The sequence below is a fragment of the Ursus americanus genome, chromosome 3, assembly GCF_024610735.1.
Source record: "Ursus americanus isolate L20-20 chromosome 3, mUrsAme1.1.p, whole genome shotgun sequence".
Taxonomy (NCBI): domain Eukaryota; kingdom Metazoa; phylum Chordata; class Mammalia; order Carnivora; family Ursidae; genus Ursus; species Ursus americanus.
The window spans coordinates 91,671,527-91,696,038 of NC_142129.1; the positions used below are offsets into that span (position 1 = coordinate 91,671,527).

The following is a 24,512-nucleotide window of genomic DNA, read 5'->3' on the forward strand; positions in this document are numbered from 1 at the left end:
GCACACTCACAGTGCATTTGTGAGGTTTCTCCCCCGTGTGCCGCCTCATGTGCACCACCAGCATGTACTGGGCTTTGAAGGGCTTCTGCTCTCTTGAGCAATCCAACCACCGGCACACGAATTCCTTCTTCTCGCCGTGAATGTGGTCGTTATTTATATGCTGGGGGCGGGAGAAAGAAAGGGAAAGCGCGTGGGAACGCGGGCCTCATTTCTGAAGGCGACAGAAGGGAGTTCGAGAAGTGCCCCGACCCTCAGCCCTAAGGATCATATGATCACTTTAGACACAGATGATATATTTTTTTTTCCAGTTTGTACATTTCTTTAGTAAATTTGCTCTTAGGAACCGCGCACGTGTATTTCCTGACCAGCAGGAGTGGCGCTCTTTGGAGGAGCCCTGGTGGCCCAGAAAAGGGACCGCACATGGCCTCTGAAGTGGGGAGTTGTGAGCTGTGGTGAACCCACGCGACCTCGCTGGGCCTTTTTCACCTGCCGAGTGGGGGTCAAGGTCAACAGAGCACAGGGGAACTCCCCAGCTCCCACGTGCTCTGGGCCTCGGTTAGCGCTGCAGCTGAGATCTCGGGAAGGGAACACACACACACGTGCACACACGTGTGCACGCACACACGTCATTCGTCACAGACAAATGAACCAAATACTGAAGAGAACCAGGAGACCAACGAAATGCTTTGGTCTCTGGATCACAGCCTTCTTCACGTACAAAATACAGGGATGGCTTACCTAGGCTCTAAGTTTCTTTTCAGCTCTCTAGAACTCTCTTCGTTTTTAAAACGAAGATGAATTTCCCCGACTGCCTCCTTAATTCAAAGTTTTAGAACCATTTTTTATATAGTTCCATGGAGTCATACCTCAAAGGTCCGACCACGGGAAGACACAAAAAACCCCACGGAAGAGCCCGAGGAAGAGAAGGTTCTCACCTTGGATCAAATTTAAGTCAATTTAAATATGACGATTATGTCATTTAAATGTCCATTTCATTACCGAGGAAATCAGTGTCCTGGGTGGATCCTGTTGGTTTTATTCTCTGGTTACCCCATATTCTATTTGCCTTGACTTAAGGCTCTTACAAGCCCTTTATCAAAGGTGTGTAGAAACACGCCACAGATGAGTCTGTCCAGTAAGAGAAAGCCCTCTTTGGAATCCATGCACTGCGCGGTCGTAACAGAACGTTTAATTACTTTCTCGCTTAGGCTCCGGGTCCTGAGTGAGTGGTCTCTGGGGGCCCGCGGGTACCCTTCCACCCTCAGCCGGCCTTGCCTGGTTCCTCCAGGAGGGGGCCTGCTGCAGCAGGAAAAAATGACCTTTGTTCTGCTTTCTGGACTTGAACACTGGGTGAGGGCAGAGGAAGGCAACTGCTGTGGGCTCCCTGCTTTTTGAGCAGCTCCTGCCGATAGCACGAATCCGTTCCATACAAACTGCTCTTGGTTCCCTTTTCCCCAAGCTACTGGAAATAAGCTCCTTGGGTTGATGTACATGAAAGGACAAGGAGAAAGGATGGGAAGAAGGAGGAGGGAGGCAGGAGGAGCTGGAAAACGGAGTTAGAACCGGGGCTGAGCCTACTCTTAGAGGACAGGACCCACATTGTCTAGCTTCACAGTCTCAGCAACTGGCCGGGGACCCTGGCACCTGGCAGGTCCTTAGTAAATATCTGCTGAATTGATTGGACTCATGTGGTAAGCTGGACTTTCACTGGACCAAAGAGATTGAACTTGATGCTTCTGCTTATCTTAACTTAGTTTCCTTTCATCTGGTGTCCATACAACACGATTTTAATGTAACACGTTCTTGTTTAAAATTTTTTTTTAAGATTTTATTTATTTATTTGGCAGAGAGAGACAGAGAGAGAGAGAGAGAGCACAAGCAGGGGGAGCGGCAGGCAGAGGGAGAGGGAAAGCAGGCTTCCCGCTGAGCAGGGAGCCTGATGTGAGCCTCGATCCCAAGACCCTGGGATCATGACCTGAGCTGAAGGCAGAGATGCTTAACTGACTGAGCCACCCAGGCGCCCCTAATATGTTCTATTACAAGATGATACGCTATCAAGTATTCAAAAGGATCTGAATGGTACCCAAACACGGACCCTACCCTGCTGGGTGCCATAAGGGACACTGGATGAGTATACGCTTTCTGTTCTGCACGCATACTTCCTGACAGAATGGAGTGCTTGTTATCCAAGATCCCCGGGTCTCCAAGAGGAGATGGTGGGATTACCTGAGCATGAGCTAGACTATCTAGAGTTTTCTGAGTGGATGCTGCATTGAGCCGAGTCTCAAGTTTTCTAGAAGCGCTTTTTCTCCTCGATTAATACATGCTCACTGTACATTATGTGACTGCAACACTCCACTCGTCTGTCATGCATTTGCTCGCGCATACTGAGGTCCACTCCATGCCAAGCCCCGTGCTGGGGAACCAGACGGACATGCTTCCTGCCCTAAGGAAATGACAGTCTACCGGAGCCAAGCAGATAATGCCTTAAATTACTATACAATTACAGTTGTGATCAGTGTTGTGAAAGGAAGTAAGACGGTTTTCTAAAAATAATTACCAGGGGGTCTCAAATCCGTGTGGCACACAGAGGGGCATTTAGGGTAGGACCTGAGCGATGCATGGAGATCCGCCAGCTGTGCAGATAAGAGAGTGAGTGTGTGTGTGGGGAAAGGGTCACCATGGCAGAAAAGCGAGAGCAGTGGGACAGAACCTGGTGCCTTTGAGGAACAGGGTGAGGAACATGTGTGGTAGGTAAGGAGCACGCATGGCTGGAGAGGACGGGTCTAACAGACACAGGAGGCGTCCTGCACGGCCATGGCCTGGTGCGGTAAGAAAGCATGAGTTTCCATGGTGGAGGTCACTGAGGTGGCAGTCGGATCACCAGCAGCAAGACTGTAGGACACAACCTTGGATGGAACTCACTTACAGAGAGCAGCACTTGGACGCCTGCCCCCGAGGAGGGGGAGCCACTCTTCACTGGCCTTACTCAGAGAGACTGGAGTGACCAGGGGAGGCGCCAAGGGCGGCCAGCTGAAGTCGGAGACTCTGGTCTGTTCCCCTCCCCAGTGCACTGGAGGAGTGACCGCTGGAAGGAGAGGAAAGGGGTCTGCTCCTCCAGGTGAGGGGACTGAGGGAAAGCCAACACCCCGCCAGTCCCCTCAGGTGCATGCCTGGCCGGAATAGTGACAGAAGGCTCCAAAGCAAAGGTTGGAATTGGATGGCCGAGAAGTCCGAGAAGCTGCCTATGGAGGTGTGGAGGGACCCACCGCTAAGCAGGACGAGAGAAGGGACAAGGAGCTGACGAGAGAGCGGTAACTAAAAGATCCCATTTCGTATTTACGCCTCACTGACTCTCATCGACCTTGGCCTTTGGGACAATGTCTGAAAATTCCAGTGCCGGGAATCCCATGAAAATCAGCCGGCCGATCTCCACGTGGGGAGGGATGCAGGAGAAACTGTGCTGGGCGGTAGGAGCAACCTGGCTTCCAGAAAGGTTAGCAGCTGGGGGGTTTTCCCCTCGGCTCTCGTATGGGAGACCTGAGTTCCATCTAATAGGCTTTTGTACTTTTCTGAAACTGCTCTTGAGCACAAACTTGGATTGAGACCTCCAGTTATTTTTCTTGAAATGAGACTCTACCACCTCGGCCGGCGGGGACCCGGTCCAAGTGCTGAGCACAGGATGTAATCAATTACTCTAAAGAAATACGAAGACATCCTTCTGCCTACCTGGGTAGTTCAAATGCATTTTGGGCTTAATGCATTTCCTGACTCTAGAATTCAAGCCAAAATTAAAATTCTAAGAAATCATAGATTTTACCTGTCCCTGCGTCCTAAACACTTGCTTTTCCTTCACAAGCTGCTTTGACCTCCGCAGCGAGGCAGACCCTACGCTACAGTGGAAAGAATACAGGGTGGGCATTGGAAGATTCCTGCCGGACCAACTTCGGATGAGCTCTGTACCTCTGGGCAGGTCAGTTCTCCTCCTTGAACCTTAATTTTCTCATCTGTTAAATCCGGCTGATGAACTAGATCAGGTGTTGGCAAACTTGTTCTGGAAAAAGCCAGACAGGAACTATTTTAGGCTTTGCTGGCCAAAAGGTCGTAGGTACTCAAACCCTGCCGCTGTTTTAGGCGAACGGCCACGGACAACGTGTAAATGAAAGTGTGCGGCTGTCTATCTTTGAAGCTGAACACTTCACATGTCAAGAAATCGTCTTAAAAAAATTTTTTTTTTCAACCATGTAAAACTGAAAAAACCATTTCTTCACTCCTGGGCTGTGCAAAAGCAAGCGGGGGGTCAGAGCTGGCCTGGGGGCCGTCAGTTTGCTCACCCCTGACTAAGTGATTTCAGTTTCCTTCTTGGGCTAGTGGAGCCCGTGACTTTCTTGGTCAGGCTGGTCAAGCCTGAGGAAGTAAAATGAGAGGGAGGGAGGTTTCAGTGCTAGGGGAAAAGACAAAAACCACAGGAAGGAAAAAAGCCAGGATCCTGGGCTACACAAGAGGAGGGAGGGAGACCGGACAGACTCCCCCTGCATTGTGCTCCTAGGACCCGGCAGGTTTTGCTCACCCAAATCCCAGGTAGCTAAGAAGGCGACACACAGTGAATTCTTAGCATTCCGCCAACAGAATGCTCTCATGTGAAGCTCGCCTGAAATTCAATGGGCATGTGTTTATTTGTGGTTTCATTGAACATCTGACTTCCTCGCAGTGAAAACGTTAATCAAATATATAAATAATTTAATTGGAGGGAAAATAATGCATGATTAAAGTCCAAACTAATCCAACACAAAGACATGCAATTTGCCAGCGGCCCAAGCTCCAGAAAGAGATAGATGGTGTAAATTACAGCGCCGTATGCCAACTCCCTCGGCGGGGCTGCTCGGAACTCTCTCGACAGGACAGGGATGCCAGGACCGCGCAGCTCCCCCAGAAAGGCCGAGTCCCCCCGCACAGCTTCGCCACGATTCCCTCTTCCAAGCAGGACTGGAAGCATCGGCCTCGGGAAACTGATGGATGATGGAACACATAAAATCTCTCGGGCGCCCACGGCAAACCAGCAAGTTGCTGTGTCCCCACTGGGATGTGTCTGCAGCCAGGTGAGCCAGGACCCGGCATTCCCATCTCTTCTGCTCCCCGCGGTGCCCAGGGGCACAGGGAGCTGGGAGAAGTCCCTCTGTGGTCCTGGCCATCGAGGCAGCCAGTGGCTTAGCATTAGTCTCAGAGGCTTCGTGGCTGTGGGAAGAAAGAGCGGGGGGAACACGGGGGAAAGGAAGCTTTTCTGTCGCCACCAGCAAAAGGGAAGCTACAATGGACTTTGCTAAGCTAATCAGCATCCTTTCTTCTTGCGGTGTCATTTCCCTCCCAGGAAAGAGCAGGCAGTTCTTCCTCAGTCTCAGGGCGAACCCTTCAGATGGAGCGCGCGTCTGTCGCCCGAATGTGGTGGCTCTCCCAATACACCTGCTGTTCAAGCGGTTCGTGACACTGGGAAGCATGCTGCTGCTTGCTCTCTGTCTCCCGCACCTCCGGCCAGATTTCTCGCCGATTCCCACTCAGAAAGTGCAAGCTTTCACGATGGGTGAGCACCCTCCATGGAAGCAACTTCCTCAGAAGACAAGCTACAGTAGGGCTCCAGGGGAGCGTGGAAACTTCGCACGTACGTCCCCATGTAAATTCGGCTCCAGGGGAGCGCGCAAACTCGGCCAGGGGAGTGTGGAAGCTTCGCAAGCACCTCCCCGTGCAAACTCAGCTCCAAGGGAGCATGGAAGCTTCGCACGGACGTCCCCATGCAAACTGGGCTCTAGCAGAGTGTGGAAGCTTCGCACGTACCTCCCTGTGCAAACTTGGCTCCTGGGGAGCATGCAAACTCAGCTCCAGGGGAGCGCGGAAGCTTTGCACGTAAGTCCCCGTGCAAACTCGGCCAGGGGAGCACACTGATCAGTAGACAAACGCCTTGCTGCTCAAAGTCAGTTCACTCCTAAAACCAGACAGCTCCTTCCCATGCGGAAGGTAAATCGCTCCCACTGTTGTAATGAAAATATTACCGTAAAGCACACCTAAAACCAGGGAAGGCAGGACATGTAAAACTTTAGACTCTGCCCTCGCCACGATCTCCACGGGGCTCCGCTGCGCATCGGCGTTGCACACCCGTCTTTCCGTCAGTTTCCATCAGATAACACAACTTTGTCACCAATTTAAAAGGCTTCTATGAAGTACTCTGACAAGGTTTTCACAGCAGGAGGTACAAAGAGCACGGTCTTCAGTAGCGCGGTGCTCAAGGAAAGCACATACGTGTCTGCACACACATACACAGGACTACTGCTTTGACAGAAAAGAAAAGAAAGACTGGGACAGTAGTGTATTTTGTATATGAATGCTCGAGTCACTGGAACCTGCATTACAGGCGTGAAGCCGACGGATGCTCGCTGGACCCTCAGTTTTATTTCCAACTCATCCCTTTGCTCCCTTTCTCTGTATCTTAACCCACAAACATGCCACTATTTGATGCCATGATTTTATTTTAAAACTGAAGGAAATAAAACCGAAGCCTTGCCTTCTCAGAAACTGAAATGCTTGATGCTTTCTAAATCTTTTCACGCTGCTAACCAGCTGAGCTCAGAAACCAGGCTCCAGTCAGTGAACATGTTTCCTAGAATTCAATACGTTGTAACTTTTAAGGATGTGCGGAGAGTGCTTGTTAAGAAAGCCTCCTATTTGGGGCTTACAAGATGGGATACAAGCAAGCGAACAATTTTGAATAAGCTCAATTTTCAATTTGCTTCCCGACTTTACATTATCAATTTATTGCAGTTGACCCTTGAACAACACAGGAGTTGGGGTGCGGACTCCCTGCACACCCAGAAATCTGCATGCAAGTTTTAACTCCTTAAAAACTTAACTACTGTTAGCCTGCTGTTGACCAGAAGCCTTACTGATAATATTAACAGTCAATTAACACACATTTTGTATGTTAATGCGTATTACACACTGTATTCTTACAATAGAGTAAGCTGGAAGAAGGAAATGTTATTAAGAAAATCATAAGGAGGGGCGCCTGGGTGGCTCAGTCCTTAAGCATCTGCCTTCGGCTCAGGGCGTGATCCCTGCGTTCTGGGATCGAGCCCCACATCAGGTTCCTCCCCTGGGAGCCTGCTTCTTCCTCTCCCACTCCCCCTGCTTGTGTTCCCTCTCTCGCTGTCAAATAAATAAATAAAATCTTAAAAAAAAAAAAAAGAAAAAAAAGAAAATCATAAGGAAAACACATTTACGTTGCTGTACTGTATTTGTCAAAAAAAAATCCACATATATGTGGATCCATGCAGTTCAAACCCACGTTGTTCAAGAGTCATCTGTACTATCTCTTAGTAGTCCAGAGATATTTTTGCAAAAGAGAAAGAGGAAAAATAATTTATAAGGGACGAAACCTTCACGTAATTAAAGCTGATTTGAGAGAGAAACTGAAATCGTTTCCCTGTGAGAAACTATGCAAGAATCCTTCAAAACCTTCCATCCGAAAGGAAGCATAGGCCTTCTTCTTGTGGGTATTGGATACACGCACCATCTCTGAACAGTTGTACAAGTGTCATGTCACTGATTCTATTAGGGACACACTATGTTTGGATTCCTAACAGCTCCACCAGGCAGAAGCAGAAAAAAAGCAGCAACCACAGACGATGGGGGCTGAGATAGGCCTTTTATCTCTATATGTACTTTAATCTTAGATAAGTAAAATAATTTAAATGGTTTTGTTGGCACCCAGCAACCTTCCTAACAGTATTTACAATGGGACGCCTACTGTGGGAGGGATCTCCCCAAAGACCCCCAACAGAACTGCTTGAACCCGCACCGGCTTATAAAATATCCAGGCACCTTTCGGTGTTCTGATACAACTAACAAATTATACAGAAAGATATCAAGAGGACTCAAGACTCTGGGTACAAAACACCATTCTCTTTATAAAAATAAAATATTTTCTCCTTTCTGGTTTGTGAATATTAAGAATTAGGTGGAGATGAAAAGCCAAAATCTGCTTCCTGGTTAAGAAGGAATAAATAAATGGAGTCCCTCTGACAGGTCATTAAATCTTGTGTCTAGGTACAAACCGGTAAAAAAAAAACAAACTACTTTCTTTTACGTGTAAGAAAGACAAAGTTCTCTGAGAAAGTAAATGTCTGAACAGAGGGCTTCACAATGTTGGATTTAGAGAAGGGACATTTGCTCAGCCCCACGCCGTGGGCTGGACACACGTGTCACGATGTGGGTGAGCCCTGACCACAGCAGGCCAAGTGAGAGCAGGCAGCTCGTGTGATTCCATTTATACGAACACCCAGAATAGGCAAGTCTATATAGAAAGGAGGTAGACCAGTGGTTCCCTGTGTCTGAGAAGAGATTGGGAGGTGGGTTTTTTTGGGGGGCAATGAAAAAGTTGTAAATTTGGTGAGGGGATGGTTGCCCAACTCTCTGTATACACTGAGCTGTAGGCTTTAAATGGGTGAATCACATGACGTACGAATTCGGGTTTCTTTTTTTTTTTCTTTTTTTTTTTAAGATTTTATTTATTTATTTGACAGAGAGAGAGACAGCCAGCGAGAGAGGGAACACAAGCAGGGGGAGTGGGAGAGGAAGAAGCAGGCTCATAGCGGAAGAGCCTGATGTGGGGCTCGATCCCAGGACTCCGGGATCACACCCTGAGCCGAAGGCAGACGCTTAAGGACTGAGCCACCCAGGCGCCCCTGAATTCGGGTTTCTGTAGTGCAGTGGTTATCGCGTTTGCCATACACATGGTATATGAATTATATGTCCATAAAGATGTTCCCTCTTTTCCTTCCCCCACAAAAAGAGAGAGAACCATGAAAGTGTACATTTGACCCTTGAACAACATGGGTTTGAACTGTGTGGGGTCCCACTTGTATGTAGATTTTTTACAGTACATTATTATAAATGTCTTTTCTCTCCCTTATGACTTTCTTAATAACATTTTTTTCTAGCTTATTTTCTTGTAAGAATACAGTAAATAATACAGATGCAACATACGTCCTAATCAAATGTTTACATTATTGGTGAGGATTCTAGTCAATAGTGGGCTGTTAGTAGTTCAGTTTTGGGGGAGTCAAAAGTTATACACCGATTTTCCACTGCACGGAAGGTCAAGGCTCCAAACCCCTGTGCTGTTCAAGGGTCAAGCATATTTGGTGGTGGACTTCGGTGACACAGGGAACACTGGGGGGACACAGGAAAAGTGGGTGAGGAACAGGGAACAGCCAGGTTAGATCTGACTTTCCCCGGCATCCATCCCTCACACAGAGGCCAGCCCTAGCAAATGGTTTCTCATGGAAGCACAAGGCTGCCCCTTAATCACAGCTTCTACTGTAGAAAACACACACACACACACACACACACACGATCCACAGACAGATTGACTTAAGGCAGAACATACTTCTATGACTCAGTATTTCATGGCGGATTTCACTCTGAACTCAGAGTTAACAACCTGACGATATCACGTAAGTGACAATTTCTCCTGATATCCCTTCCTCATCTTTCAAGTTGTAGAGATGATTGGAAAGATGGAGAACACTGAACTTTGTGCAGAGTTGGAAACAAAGCCAAAACACCACACGCTCATATTAGTTCAAGGAGTTAATGCAAAATAGTGCGTGATTTGAAAAAACTGGTATTTTCTAATATAGGCTATAGTTGAAAACTTACTAAGCCCTCATGGAAAATGCAAGTACAGTTAATTCAGAATCTTTATAGTTTTGGTTTTGTTGTTATCCTGAATTATAAAATTACTAAGTGTAAGTGTCTAATTTGTGATATAATTTTTTTAAAGATTTTATTTATTTGAGAGAGAAAGAGCATGTGTGCATGAGTAGGGAGGAGGGGCAGAGGCAGAAGGAGCCCGCTGAGCAGGGAGCCCGACACGGAACTCGATCCCAGGACCCTGGGATCATGACCTGAGTCGAAGGCAGACGCTTAACCGACTGAGCCACCCCGGCGCCCCGAGTCTGTAACAGAATTGACCTAGGCTATATCTCCTCCCCCCTCCAAAAGTGCATGTGGTACTCGTTCCAGATCACGTAGAGACAGGAACAGTATGCTGACTTAATATTAAGATGACCTCAAACCTCAGGAAATTTTAGTTTCCGAGAAGAACTTTTAAAAAGCAAAATGTAACCATTAATATGGATTAATTTACTTACAGAAAGAAAACATCTCATTCTTGAAAGTGGGTTAAGGGCCTCTCATTCCTTGTAAGAAGTATAAGAGTTCTCTTTCTCTGCAGTTTTGTTCTCTGACTTCTGAATTATTTTGCAAAACATCACTGCAACTCTTCTCTTTCAAGAGGTTCTCTTATAGTCTAATAAGGTGTGTTTAGTTTTAAAAAAGTTCTGAGAACTCCTTTTCTGGAAGGGCCAGCATTTACACCCCACTGAGATTTTAAAAAGAGAGGTGAAGTGGTTTCATCACATCCTCCAAGCAATCTGACTGTTTATGTCCTTTCGATAAATTAATGGGCTCATCTTACTTTTTATCTTATTCTTTTCAATACCAACTTCTGTTTCAGTCAAAATAACAATAAAAACACAAACTCTTCTTAAGTAAATGGACTGGGGGCCTAGTTACCAAAAACAAAGCTACAAAGACTTAAGCAAGTCAGGATTGAGTATCATCCGTTCTGGCAATCCGAAGCATGCTAACTGCACACAGGTAAGATAATCTTAGTTGTGCAATCACAGGATGAAATAGTTTGGAAAATGCAATCTCCAAAACACGTTCTCTTTTCCGTCTTTTTGCGATGAGCCAATCCACCACATACAGCGAGCGCCAAGGTTTCTGATTACACCACCAGCTCCAAAGACACAGTGAAAGCCAGGCTTCCCTGCTCCCCAACTGGCTTACACTGGGAAGAACAGCAAAGCCAAAGGGTCCAGCAGAGGTGGCCACAGATGCAACCTCTCCCCAAACCCAGATGAATGAGTCGCTCAGAGGAACGGATCCTTTCTACGAATCTAGGATATCTGGAAAGCGTCACCGGCTACCGCAATGGCACAGATCCCCAGATTAAAGATTTCAGAAGCCGAACCGTGTCCCAGGGAATTAAAATCTTCCCACCTTGTAGGCTTGGATTCCTTCCATGAAGAGAAAAGGTTAATGGGTAGTTTCTCGGTAGAATAATAATTCCTGCTAGTATTTATAGGGCGGCTATACTCTTCAACCCATTGTCAAAACAATTCTTTCTTTTGTTATAAAACTTTAAAGGGTAGGTTGGCTTGGTACAATAATATAAATATAATTATCACAGGACCCCTTGCGCTTCTCATTTTAAGGTGTTTAATGCTTACACACACACACACACACACACACACACACACACACACACACACACAATCTATGACTACTCCAAGTAGAACAAGGAAGATTAAATTTTAAAGTCTCCTTGAATGCAAAAGCAGATGCAAACTGTTCCTGTTTGAGATGACGGATATTAAGAGTTCCATTACCTAGAAGTAGACAAAATTTTAGCCTTTAATTATTCCTTAATTTTTATGATCTTGGCAATCCCCATGGAGCCTGAGCATACAGGCCCCGTTCCTTGTAAAGAGCCTAAAAATATAGTGTGGTCATGAGAAAATCCGAAGTTCAAGACTGAAGTAAACAGAGACAAGTGACCGATGCGATCTGACTTGAATGGGTGGGCTCTGTCTTCACCGCCCTCATAAAAGTGCTCGCTGCTCCCTCCTCGTTCCTGAAGGCTGATTTGGAATATCACAGCAATCGGCCTCTAGGCTTGCCTACAGTCTTCGAAGTTTTTAAATCATAATTCTGATGACTAAAATACTTGCTAAAATAATAACAGATAAAATAAAATGTATTTGAATTTCAAATGACAATTTATTTTTAATATTTGGAAAAAAGTCCAAGTCTCTTTCCTGGAATCCTCTGAAGATACAAGGCAGTAGGAGTTACTCTGGGGTCAGCTCAGACCAATCCTTGTCCCTGAGGGTTTCTTCCCATTACACTGCTAGGGGAGATTCCTGCGTGGAAAGCGCTGGGAGTCTTCCTTCAGAGTCAAAAGGAGGTCAGGTGAGTGTGCGTGTACGTGTGCAAAGAAGGGGCTGGGGCCGCTAACGACGCAAACCCGGGCAGATCTCAAGAGCTATTGGAAGAAAGGAAGAAGGCAGGCAAGCAGGCAAAGTTATCCACTTGGAAATCTGCCCACATGTCCCCGCTGAGCTGACTCATTCATTCACTATTAACTCAATGCTTATTTATGATATCACAGTTACTCTGCTAAACTCAGAGGAGGCAAGACTGAGTAAGACATGTCCACTGGATTTCGTCCAAGATTGGCCGTAGGAATGTAGAAAAGAGTACTGCTTAAAAATCAGCTTTCACATCATGGACACCTTTGCAATTAAAAAGCAAGCTACCCCCCCCCCCCCCAATGCATGACTCTCTTCCTTCCCTCATAGCCCCATGTCACAGAAAACTAGCAGCCAGCGCCCAGGGCTTTCCCAGGTTTGTCTCCCCAAAACAGGATGGAGAGGAAGCCCCAGGACATCGCCGCTTTGGCAAGCTTTTCAATGTGTGGAACTATCCCGCCGCTTTTCAGCGAGTTCTTAACTTATTCACCCTGGTGTCAAGTCAGTCCCTTTCGAAACACATTCACCCCTTATTGCTGGCGCATATATCAGAATGGAATACGCTATACAATACGGGCACACACTAATTATTCCATACGTAGCTTACAGGTTTCTCTATCAAGTTAGTAGCAAGGCATAGAGTTTATAGAAAAAAACATTGGCTCAGACATCAGCATATAGGAATTCATTTTTTTTTGTATTTTGGGGGCAAAAGGGATGTAAGTAAGGCACAGGCACTGTGTCTGAGAAGCTGATCTTTACTATTTTATTTTATTTTTTTTAAGATTTTTCATTTATTCATTAGAGAGAGAGAGTGTGTGTAAGAGAGAGCTTAAGCAGGGGGAGGAGCAGAGGGAGAGGGAGAAGCAGGCTCCCCGCTGAGCAGGGAGCCTGACGTGGGACTTGATCCCAGGACCCTGGGATCACGACCTGAGCTGAAGGCAGATGCTTAACCCACTGATGCACCCAGGTGCCCTGAAGATGCTATTTTAAATCGGGTGAATGGGAAACAAGTAGTTTAAAGAAAGTGGGATAGGTGACAGAGTGAAGTCAGGGAGGGCTCCGTGTGCAGGTAAGTGAGTTGAATGGAGGATAAAGGGAGGGCACCTGACACAAAGGAAAGTGCATCCCAGAGGAGGAGCTACAGAGGTCCAGGGTCAAGGAAGAGCATGACGTGTTGGCAAATGCCACCCAGCGTGGGGGGAGGGTGCGTGGGCGCATGTGGGAGCAGGGAGGACACACGGCCGTAGTACCCGGGACGGAGCGACACCATGACAGGTGCCGAATGCTCGAAGGCACGTACACTACACCCTAGGCAACCAAGACAACGATGGAGAGAAAGGGCTAGACGGAGAGACAATTTGGGATCATCCGTGGGTGGTGAATCAGGGAGAGGAGTAATAGGTGATACCGAAGTTCCTGGCTTGAAAGACGCTGAGAGAATTTGTGAGATCAGGTGTCTGTTTGGGACATGGCACTTTGGAAGTGCCCCCAGGACATCTCCGCAAGGAGATCCAGCAGAGAAGACAGGTCTGAAGATGTAGGGATTTAAGGCAGGCTCTGCCCCTGACAGCCTCCCAGCTGTAGTAAGTTTTGGGGGATCAGCCAGGGGAGAGAGCAACGTGGTGGAGGCGAGCTTCAGAAGGGCAAGTGGCTCATCTGTCACTCCCACGCCAGAGGGGGCTAAAGCACAAAGACGGACTCCAGGAGTATTCCATCATTATAAGATCTCTGCCGGTTTAAACCCTCTGTGATTCCCCCGAGCTGTCTGCAAAATTCCGTCCTGTGTCACAGTCTTCCGTCGAGGAGACCTGCAGGGCTAGAAACAAAGCTGGCTCCGCGCATCTTGCGGTCGGGTCACCAGCACCTGAGTGCCCAGCAAGATGGGATGGAAGCGGGGGGCACCCAGAGACCACGGAGACCAGGTGTGGCAGGGTGCGGGCAGGGACACCCGCGACCTGATCTGTGCAGAGCAGTGCCGTGAAGGCCAAGGCCCACTCCGGAGGCTGAACAAGCTGGAGACGCCCGGGTTTCATCTGCGATGGGGTCACTACGCCAAGACTATTGGACCTCCTTCAAGTCCTTCTTCCAGTGTCGCCTCCTTAATGAGACTGATCACCCCATTTATAGTACAACCTCGTCACCCCTGAACTCTCCACCCCCCCGCCCTGCTGCTCCGTTTTCCCCATGGCACTCATCACCTCGAACACACCATACTTTACGTACAGACTGTTTCTGATTTATTGCCTGCCTCCCCATGAGAATGTGAATTCTACACAGGCAGAAAGTTTTATGGGTTTTGTTCACTGATGTATTCCAAGTGCCTGGAACGGTGCCCAGCATATAGTAAATGCTCAATAAATATTTATTGGAGGCATGTGTTATTGGAAATACCACATCGACAATTGATGTGGGCCCAGGTCTCAGCGTTACCCCCAGTCTGCCGCCTTTGGTCTGTGCTTTGAGCACAGAAGCAATTTCCTAGGATTCTTCTGCTCTCAGCAACCTGATAAACCTTAGCCTCTCATATGCCTTCAGGGTCCACCCCACAGAGCCCCCTTTTATACTGCGACTGCAGACTGAGCTTTTGAGCTCGTACTGACATAATTCAGAGTTATCTTAGTTGGTTTCTATACACCATTAATGCAAAGGAATTCTAAAGTTTATTTTTGCCCACCATCACCACGTTGAGACAGGTCTGGGGTAAGGGCTCCGGCATCTACGTGCTAATCCTCCCTGCGAATGTTACGTCCCACTGGCTGTGGAAAGCACATAATCTAGGGTTTACTATAGGTTTCTCTTGAAATAATTCAGTAACGCTTCAGATGGGGAGAAAAACGGCCAAGTTACCCTCGTGACCAGGCTGTACACTGGAATTCTGCCCTTGGCTATTGTTTTTGTCGATGGTTTATACAGAGATTTCTTCCTAATGCAGCGCTGGTAAGTAAGAGAAGACTGAAGGGCAGATTTCATCTTTAATCTCCTTGTTTGTGCAAATCTCATTAATGTCATAGAAATCCTGCCCCGTACCATGACGAAAGTTCTGGAAAGGACAGCAATGAGGAAGTAAGGTTGCTCATACATTGTTTCAACTGGAGAAATAAATAAGGAAGACAGAGGTTTAAACTTGCAACTTAAAAAAAAGTGTGTGTGTGTGTCTGTGTGTGTGTGTGAAATGATCTGTGGTCCTTCCAAAAGAGAAGTGGGGAGCCAGCCCACCTTGTGCTGAGCACCATCCTTCCTATGGGGAAATCACTCCTGGGGGAGGTGACTTTCCTTGAATTTGAGCCAAACCTGCATTTTGGGTTTTTTTCTCATTTTGCCTTTCACCTCCCTAGTAAAGTACAAATTTCACTTTTCAAGAAGGGTTAATTTATTCCTAAAAATATGCTTTTAGTTTGGGGGCTTGATTCTATAAAACATATTTTCATAAGCACGTTTTCCTGGGAAAACGTGGCCAGTATATATTGTGTAATCATGCAACGTTTAAAAAGTTTCATTTGAGCCTTCAAGCGTATGCCTTCAGCATACAGGTGGCTTTCATAATTGCCTCCACATTGCATAGGAACAGAATATTAATACAGCGTGATTATAATAGCGCAGGAATGGGTTAAAAGGTTATGAATTTTAACACTGTGTAGGGGAAAAATAGTGAATGCACGTGCCAGAAAAACCCCGAGACTGAAGCTAATTGAAACTCAGTGTTTGGTCCACATTTTGTCACCTGGGTATTTAAAGCAAAAATGTACTATTTGTCATCTTATGTTAATTACCTGCAAAATGACTTATATGCATTTCCTTTTTCAGGTAACTTAACTACAACAATGAGTATCAGCAGAATGTTTTAAGAGAGAGTCAAGTAGCACGCTGGGGTTCCAGGCCATCCTCTTCGAGGCCCTTCCCACGAACTGATATAAATACACTGTTCAAGGCCATGAGAAGGTGAGGGCCAGCCTTATGCTCATTCCTGCTTTATCTTCTCCTGCCCTCTGTTTTTAGGGGTGAGGCAGGCGGGCTGTGTGCCCTGCTCCCTCGCTCATGCCCACTCCTGCGCCAGGCCTGCCCCACCAATGTCTTTCCATGTGGTTAATTCTCTCTTATCCTTTATCTCCTTCAGGAGAATGTTCCTGATGCTCAGAGAGGTTCAGAAACTTCCCTACTAGTGCACCATCCATAGCTGGAGCATGATTTTTATGTAACCTAAATGCATGAGACTGTACACAGAAGGAAGGAAGGAAGGAAGGAAGGAAGGAAGGAAGGAAGGAAGGAAGAGAGGGAGGGAGGAAGGGAGGGAGGGAGGAAGGAAGGGAGGAAAGAAACATACGCATTCCTCACATATGCAGGTGCACCCGGACGTGTGCGTGCACACACACACACACACACACACACACACACACTGTACTGCTGAGATTCTGTATGAATGCCAAGATCCTAGACTCCGGGGTACTATCAAAACCAATAACCAACATTACGAGGGTTCAGTAAGTTATTCTTGGTTGGAAAGGGCCTTGACCTCTGGCAACTGGTGGTCTGGAAGGAGAGATAAAATCAAAGAGAAATTGCCCTTTACTTCAAAATGGCAAATTTGCTGGTTTGGGATACCAGGGATTGTGGTTGAACTCCCAGGAGGGATGTGTTAACAATTCATACATCTGATGGGGAGAAAACGGCTATTTTTAGGGAACTCATTTTTGGTAGTTAAATGCTTTTAAATTCTACGTAACCTACATTTACACAAACTGCAATAATTCCTCTTTATTCCTGTCTTGAACCATTATTATTAAAATGAGCTGGGTAATTTTCCTGACTTAATTTATCATTAAAGAATTATTGGTTAGAACAGTGATTTTTTTCCTAACCCCACTGCCCCAGACCATGTGAGACAGAAGGCATCCCTTCTCAGAGCCGTGGCCAATCCACTTTCCCAGTGGCTTTCACTGAGCTCCAGCAGTTCAAACGTACCCAACCTGTACCTTTAAAATGCTCAACACAGAGAATTCCCTGTGGGTTAGTCAACTGCTGGCTCATATACAAAGAAAATACTGTATTTTGCTCTGAAGAGCTTTCTGCATCGATTTAAACACAGTGAGACAGACACAATATCCCAGAGAGAGGAAAACCTACCTTATTACATTCCTGACCCAAGAGAAAGGATTTGCCCTTAGGACATAAAAGGAATCCGTGGGGGTATGGAGGAGAGTTATCTAATCCCAAACATAAGAACAGCGCATAATGCAGCATGACAGTGCTTTTAATCGTGGACATAATTGTAATATGTATATATAATATGATACAAGGAAAGTCAATGCATCTTGCTTTTGAGGCTGAGAGGCTTTCTTCGGTGTTCTACTTTAGGTCTTCAGGATTTTATGCATGCTTGGGGGAATTTCCAGGGGGAGGTAACGTGATATTACAAGGATTCTTTCTCAGTAAGATCACATCTTGTTCTGATTTCAGCCGATGCGTCTGTATGTAGCAAGTGTGGTAAAGTGAAACTTTGAGCTCTGTGAATGCAGTGTTTTACAAGTCTTCCTTGATTTCCTATGCAAGGCCACGGGGCCATGAAACCATGGGCAGAAGGACTGGGATTTTTATTTCTTCATATTGGAAAGCTGCTGGCAGAGACACTCCCTTCATCTCAGCTGAGAGCGGTGTGGGCGTTAGCCATTTCCCTTTTATGGCTATATAAAAAGTTTTTTTTTTTTTTTTTTTTTCTATCAGAGGTTTGGGTTTTTCTTCCCTCTGATGTTTCCCTACACAATATAATCTAAGTCTAAGATGCCATCTCTCAGGGAAGAATGGCATCCTTGCCTTACCGGTTGGAAGGCTGGTAAAGAAACCTGACGTTCTGAGAAGTTCAGCTTTTATTTTTTCCCCCTTCACATTATTTATGGAAAGAATTTTACAACATCCTTAAAAGTTGCTACGTGGTGGCTGGGCTTGGCCAGCTCTGTAGCGGACGTTCTTACTTACACTGGGCTTGCCCGTGACTCGGGGGCTGTCAGTGTTCACATTTTATTAAAGTGGATGCTGTTGACTATTCCCGGCAGAGCCAACGATCATTCCAGATGACAGACCATCAGAGCCACTGCTGCTCTGGGCATGCGTATGAGTCGACCAGCCGAGAGAGGAAACATACAACGAGACAGAAATTTACACGAAAAGACGGAAGGAAGGAAAGAGCTGGGTGGAAAGTCTGCCCCAACTCTCCTGACCCCTGAATTCCCCTAAGGATCCCTTCTGCTCTGCATTCTTGATGGGTTTATCTTGCAGGAGCATGGCTGTTAGTTAGCCTTCCTAGCCTGCTTCCAGAGAAGAGGGACGACGCCTCCTTCAGCTGGGTGCCCACAAGCCTTCCCCGTGACCTTCGCACAGCAGGTGCTCAGGAAATGGTGCTGGGCTGAACGACAGGAACCCATAACGTGAGACAATCATGTCAGTTTTCTCGTGTTTCACTGTGGGTGGCGTGAGGCTGTTCCCCCATCTAGATGCTCTAAAGAGATGGTCTTGGACAGATAATCGTTCTTGCTGTCCTTTGCAGGGAAGCTTATGCTCCAGGGCTGAGGATGTCTTCTGTATGCCTGCTGCCTTCTTGTTTTTTTTTGGTGAGAGGCAAGGATCAGGAATTCTTTTTCCTTCAGATGCTGTCATTAAACTGGCCCCACCAGGTCGTCCTAGGGTAATGCTTGGAAAGAGGAGGTGAATGAAGGAAGTGGTCATTGGGGAGTTAGAGGAGCCAAGAGCTGACTTCATTTATTTTATAAGTAAACGGAGACAACTGAAGTCATCAATATATGGAAGCTCTTCTACGGTATTCGCACCACAGCCTCGAATTCCAAGCATGTGACAGAGAACACTGTATTTTCCTTACACATATTAAAAAAAAAAAAATAGCTCTTGCACCGCTTCTTATCTGAAGTGTCCAGAAAGCCTCTAAAAACTGTTCCAAGGATGTCCCAGGCTTGCTGCAACCAAGTGCTTCTTGCTCTGGCAAGACGTGGGTTATGTCAAACAAATTGGTAATGAAGCATTAATGGGCCCACTTCGCAGCCATCAGTTACAGAATTTTTGTCCACTTTAATGCCTCCAAAATATATTCTAGTTCTAACTTTTCACACCTTTCTTTGGCCTATGAAGTCCAAAAAGCACTCCTTTTTAGCAAAAAAGGAGAATCATGAATCACAGCATTTCAATAGAATATTTAATTTAACTGGCAGAGGTTGGGAACGGTGTTAACATGATATTGGCTCCATTTAAGTTAAAGTGACGGAGCCAACTTAATGCTCAAGTTATGGATGTTTCCCCTTGTACGTGACTCACCAAATTATCTGTCAAACTTTAGACACCCCAAGTCAAATCACTTTTTTGTTACATAAAGCTTGCGGTAAACATGAACTCACATCTTCGATTATTTTGTTTCTTTCCGTCTAAAAGTAGTTTTTCAACCAAATCTATTTCAACACCCATTTACGTTTCCGTATTTCCTCCCATAAGGCTTTTCAGCTTCCATGGATAGGAGGAGCACATGGAATTCACTCTTGTTCAAGACGATCCGAAGTTCGCTACATTGAGCATGGAGTTCTCTGAAAAAGTTGGAAGTTGGCTTCGGATGTAAATCACATTATTCAGCTGAGTGGAGCTCCTTGCTGAAAGAGGGTAGTGCGTCATTTTCCTCACTTTCCACTGGGCACAACTGCGTGGGAGACATTACTATTAATAGAAGTCTAACTTCAGATGGCAAAAACTACGAAGAAACAAATGGAAGCATCTGGAGGAACAAGGGAGCTGCAAGGAAACGACAGAGAACACCTGCTTCCACTGTTTCATTCAGAACAACAGCAGCGCTGAGAACGCAGGCCAGGACTGACCTGTTACTAACGACCACGGCGCAGTCTTGAATCAAGTCATGTGGCCTCTTGGGAACATCTGAACCACGAGGCAGACTTGCTTGAAAAGGCAGAAAAAGATGTTGATTGATTTTCCTGTGTTCTGTTGGCTCTGGGTACCGGGACTGCCCTGGCCACAGAATTAGGCAAATACCCGCTCCCATAGAAACCACAAGTCCTTCCAAGTCACCCAGTGGTTCTTTCCACCCTCATCAACTTCTTTTATGTTCGTCAAACACTGTATCTTCAAGCACCTTCGCCCATGGTCCTCAAACTCTGCAGGGAAGGACTGTCTCACCCCCATCTGTTGCTGAAGGAGGTGTGAGCCCAGGTCCCGTTACACTAGCGCACTCACCCCAAGAGTTTGACAACCCCCAAACTGGTCCACAGGCTATGGGAGAGGATGCCAAACGGGTGGCAATATGAAAATGCCACGGAAGTGTCTAAGTGAACACTGTCTTTTCTGTCCCAGGGCACGTTACGGAGTCAGAGAAGTGGGGGCGGTCAGCAGCACACGGTGCGTTATGGGTTGTGCCCGACTGCTGAACCATGCTGGACCCGAGAGCCACGTGCGGGGGCCACACCGTGACATGCTGCCCCCAGGACAGACGAATGAACCTGGACGGGTGGAAGGAACGTCCGCCCCCCTCCCAGCCCTGCAGAGGTGAGTGCCTGCTGAGCATGGAATCGTTTCGTGCTGAGCCAAGCGCACGCCTCTGTCTATACGGATAGACGCAGAGAACATGCAGGAGAATGAGAATTTATATTTGTGTTTGCTTATGTCCTCATAAAGGAATTCCAGAAAGATAGAGAAATTAAGAACAGTTGTTACTTGTAGAGGGAGCTGAGGATTGGGAGACAAAGAAGAGGGGGGGAGCTTTTACAACTTGGGTTTTTTTTTTTTTTTTTTTAACATGAATGTATTCCAGTTGAAAAAAATCTAGAAATAATGTAAAATAAACCAGAAAAAACAAACTAATAACCAAAACTATGAGATCCATGGGTTTAGATGGGAGATCCGCCACCACCGCAGGGCGCTAACAGCACACCTCACGTACAGACAGTTGCCAGAAACATCTGCCGTCACATGAGGTCCACGAACAGGCTCCGCTGAGGGAAAGGGCGAAGGTTGTTAAAGTCTCAGAGTAAGAACAGAGTCTCTAAATAATGAATTACAGAACAATCAGGAAAAAAGAAAACCCCTAGAATATCTACTCGCTGTTCCAAAAACAGGATAAAAGAAGCCACGCTGCCTCCCAGAAAAAAAAAAAAAAAACCATCAAGTGTAGACACAAGCAGGTGGAAAGCTGAGGGGACCAGGGGGCTGCTTAAACACGCTCCAGCAGAGTGCGATCTGCGGCGGAGGAAGCCGGGAGCCTAGCGGAAACCAGAGAAACCAAACCAAACCAAATCAAATCAAGGTGCATCGTGTGAACACATACACGTCCCAGAAGAAAAACGGTAGCATATGAAAGTGGAGAAGAAATAGAATCGTAGCAAACCAAGTGTTCTTAGCACAAGCCACACCTGAACTTAATGAAAAAGACCTAGCTACATTCGGCATCAAGAAATTAAAAAAAAAAAAAAAAAAAGATAAAATACACAAATATCCTTCCAAAGAAGAAAGCACAAGATAACACAGTTTTGCGATGTACTCATCAGAAATAGAATTCCCAGACTTTGCGGCGGTGCCCACATGCTCTCTTATCGTAGGGCCACAAGATGTCTCAGCACACAGAAGCTTGGGTGAGTCTTGGGACAAGAAAGGATGTATTTGTTGATTCTAGCTTTTCACTGGGCACCTGTCAGTGTCCCACAGAACCAGTTTCTGCAGAACATGGGTTAAGAGAAAATAAAATTTTCTCCCCCAAATATTTGACTCATTTAAATGGTTACTAATGCAGAAAGGCAGATTTTTTTTTTTTAAGTTTTTGCTATTGACAAAAAGATGCAAAAATAAATAAATAAATAAAATCCTGAGACAGGAAAAAAGCCATTGCATGAGATAGGACAAAGCACCGTAATCAGCTGAACACAGAGCAAAGTATGAGACTGGTGAAAAGGCTGTATAAAAGTAAAAATATGCAACACTCAGTTGACTTACATGGCAAAATTAGTAACTGTTTAATAATAATGGAGTCTATAAGCCCTAATTAAATGGATAAAGGTATAAGAGAAGAAAGAGGAGGAAAATCATCTTTAAGATGATAAATTACGTGTCCTGCATATAATGTGCATGTGGTTTACTTTTAGTATCAATTTTTTGGTAATTAGAAATCATGCATTTACTTACGTATTTAGTAAACATATTGGCAAATGTCCTAATATTTAAGACATTATATTTACTTTCAAATTGGCCATGGTAACAATAAGGAAAATATGGCAACACACACACACACACACACACACACACACACACACACACAGAATGGAAAAAGCACACAAAAACTCACATTCAAAATAAATGTCTTCAAATGACCCACTATAGGCAAAATCCCTCAGAGGATTAGAAATGGAGCCATAAACCTTATGAGGGGGTCACTGGAAACAACATTGTAGAGAATTGTTGAAAAATAAATGCATAGGCTATTAGTGATGGTAATCTTGACATTAAACAAATTAGACTTTAGGATAAAAAGATTTAAACGGAGAAAAGAGAGTTGTTTTCTCTTGATAAAAGTATAATCCTTAAAGGAAAGCAACCCTTTTCTTGACCAAATAACAGAGCATCAAAATACATAAATCAAAACCTGTTAAAATTATGAGGAATATAGCTAGAAACATAACCACATGAGACGTAACACAACAGTGTACCAGTTTATCATAGAATAAATAGACAAAGAAATAAATAGAGACAGATCTGGAATGACATCATTAGAACGGCTGAATGAATGAATATGGCCTCAGACTTGCTCTACTTTCACTTGCCCACAGAACGTTTAAGGAAATGAATGTACAGCACGCCACGAAAATAACCTCATTAAAAGCAGAGACTGCACACCAAAATCTCTATTACATACAAAACTATGAAATAACGCAAGCTTAAATGTACTAATAAGCACACAAAATCCCATGCCCAGGGGCATACGTCACAGCGTCCTCGTTAGCGCACTTAGGAAGAGGCCAGTCTGACTCCACCACTTACTGGCAACGTGACCAGGGACAAAGGACTGAAACTCTCTGTGGTTTGGGTGCTTCATCTATAAAGTGAGGATAATACTATCCGTCTCATTATGTCACTGAGTGGGTTAAAGGAGTTAAAACATGCTGTTAGAACAGTGCCTGGCTCATAATACCTGGCCGCAAACCAAATGCAAATATTAGGATCGGGGGCCGGGTTATTACCAGAATGTGAGCTCCATGAGGACCAGGAGTCTTGAGTTTTGCTCATAAATCATCTCCAGAACCATGCCTGACTTATAGCAGCAGGTCAAACATATTTGTTGATGAAATATCAAATATTTGATTCTGAAATATCAAGAGACTGTCAAAACTTAGGAGACAGAGTCAAAGTAAATTGAAGTGAATGCTGACGTCTTTAAGTGCATTTGTTATTAAAAAAAATAAAATAAACATTTCATTCCAGAAGTCATATGAGAAGAAAGCAAAACTCAGTCCAAGAACAGCATGATAAAGAAAAAACTTTAGGGGCCCCTGGGTGGCTCAGTTGGTTAAGGGTCTGCCTTCGGCTCAGGTAGTGATCCCAGGGTCGTGGGATTGAGTCCCACATCAGGCTCCCTACTCAGTGGGGAGTCTGCTTCTTCCTCTCCCTCTGTCCCTCTGTCCCTCCCCCCTACTCCTCTCTCTCTCTCTCTCAAATAAATAAATGAAATCTTGAAAAAAAATTGAAAAACAAAAAGATACAAATTAAAATGCAACACAGTAGAATTAATTACTAATTTCAGAAATACATTTTTGGGGAAAAAATAAAAAGAGAAACCATGGGCGTGCCCATGCAGCTGGGGGAAAATATACGAATTGCAAAAAAAATCAAATAAAATAATGGTGATAGAACTAAGCATACTGAGGGCACTTATCAAAGAGTTGCAGTCACCACAGCCTGATAAAACTACACTGAAAATCTCCAAGAAATGGGTGACTTTCTAGAAAAAATAGAAACAACTCAAATTAACTGGGAAAGTGGAAAATCCAAATATGCCTCAAACCATCAGAAGAACTTTTAAAAGTTATTGAAGTATTTTATTCTCTCAAGACTCTAGATCCAAAAAGTTTTATGGGACTATTATTTCAAATATTGAAGGGCCAGATTATTATGCTATGGAAGTACTGTGGAGGCAGACATGATAGAAATAACTTTGAACATTTTCAAAAAAAGTCTGGCATAACTCTGATACCAAAGCGGCACAGAAAAGAAACGAAGATATAAATCGCAGTCGTAAAAATATGGAAGTTATACAACAGAACAAACCGCTCCAGTAACATATGTAATAACTTGACCGGCACATTCTAGGGTGACATG

The 24,512-nt window shown here is 45.4% G+C and overlaps 1 protein-coding gene across 3 annotated transcripts in view; it reads right to left on the minus strand.

The window, feature by feature from the left end:
- Positions 1–24,512, minus strand: part of GLI3 (GLI family zinc finger 3) — a 263,705-nt gene that overhangs the window by 14,374 nt on the left and 224,819 nt on the right. For all 3 annotated transcript variants that reach the window (XM_087861211.1, XM_087861210.1, XM_087861212.1), the window contains exon 11: positions 11–160. In XM_087861211.1, the coding sequence (XP_087717337.1) occupies positions 11–160 (150 nt within the window). The remainder of the gene's footprint in view (positions 1–10; positions 161–24,512) is intronic.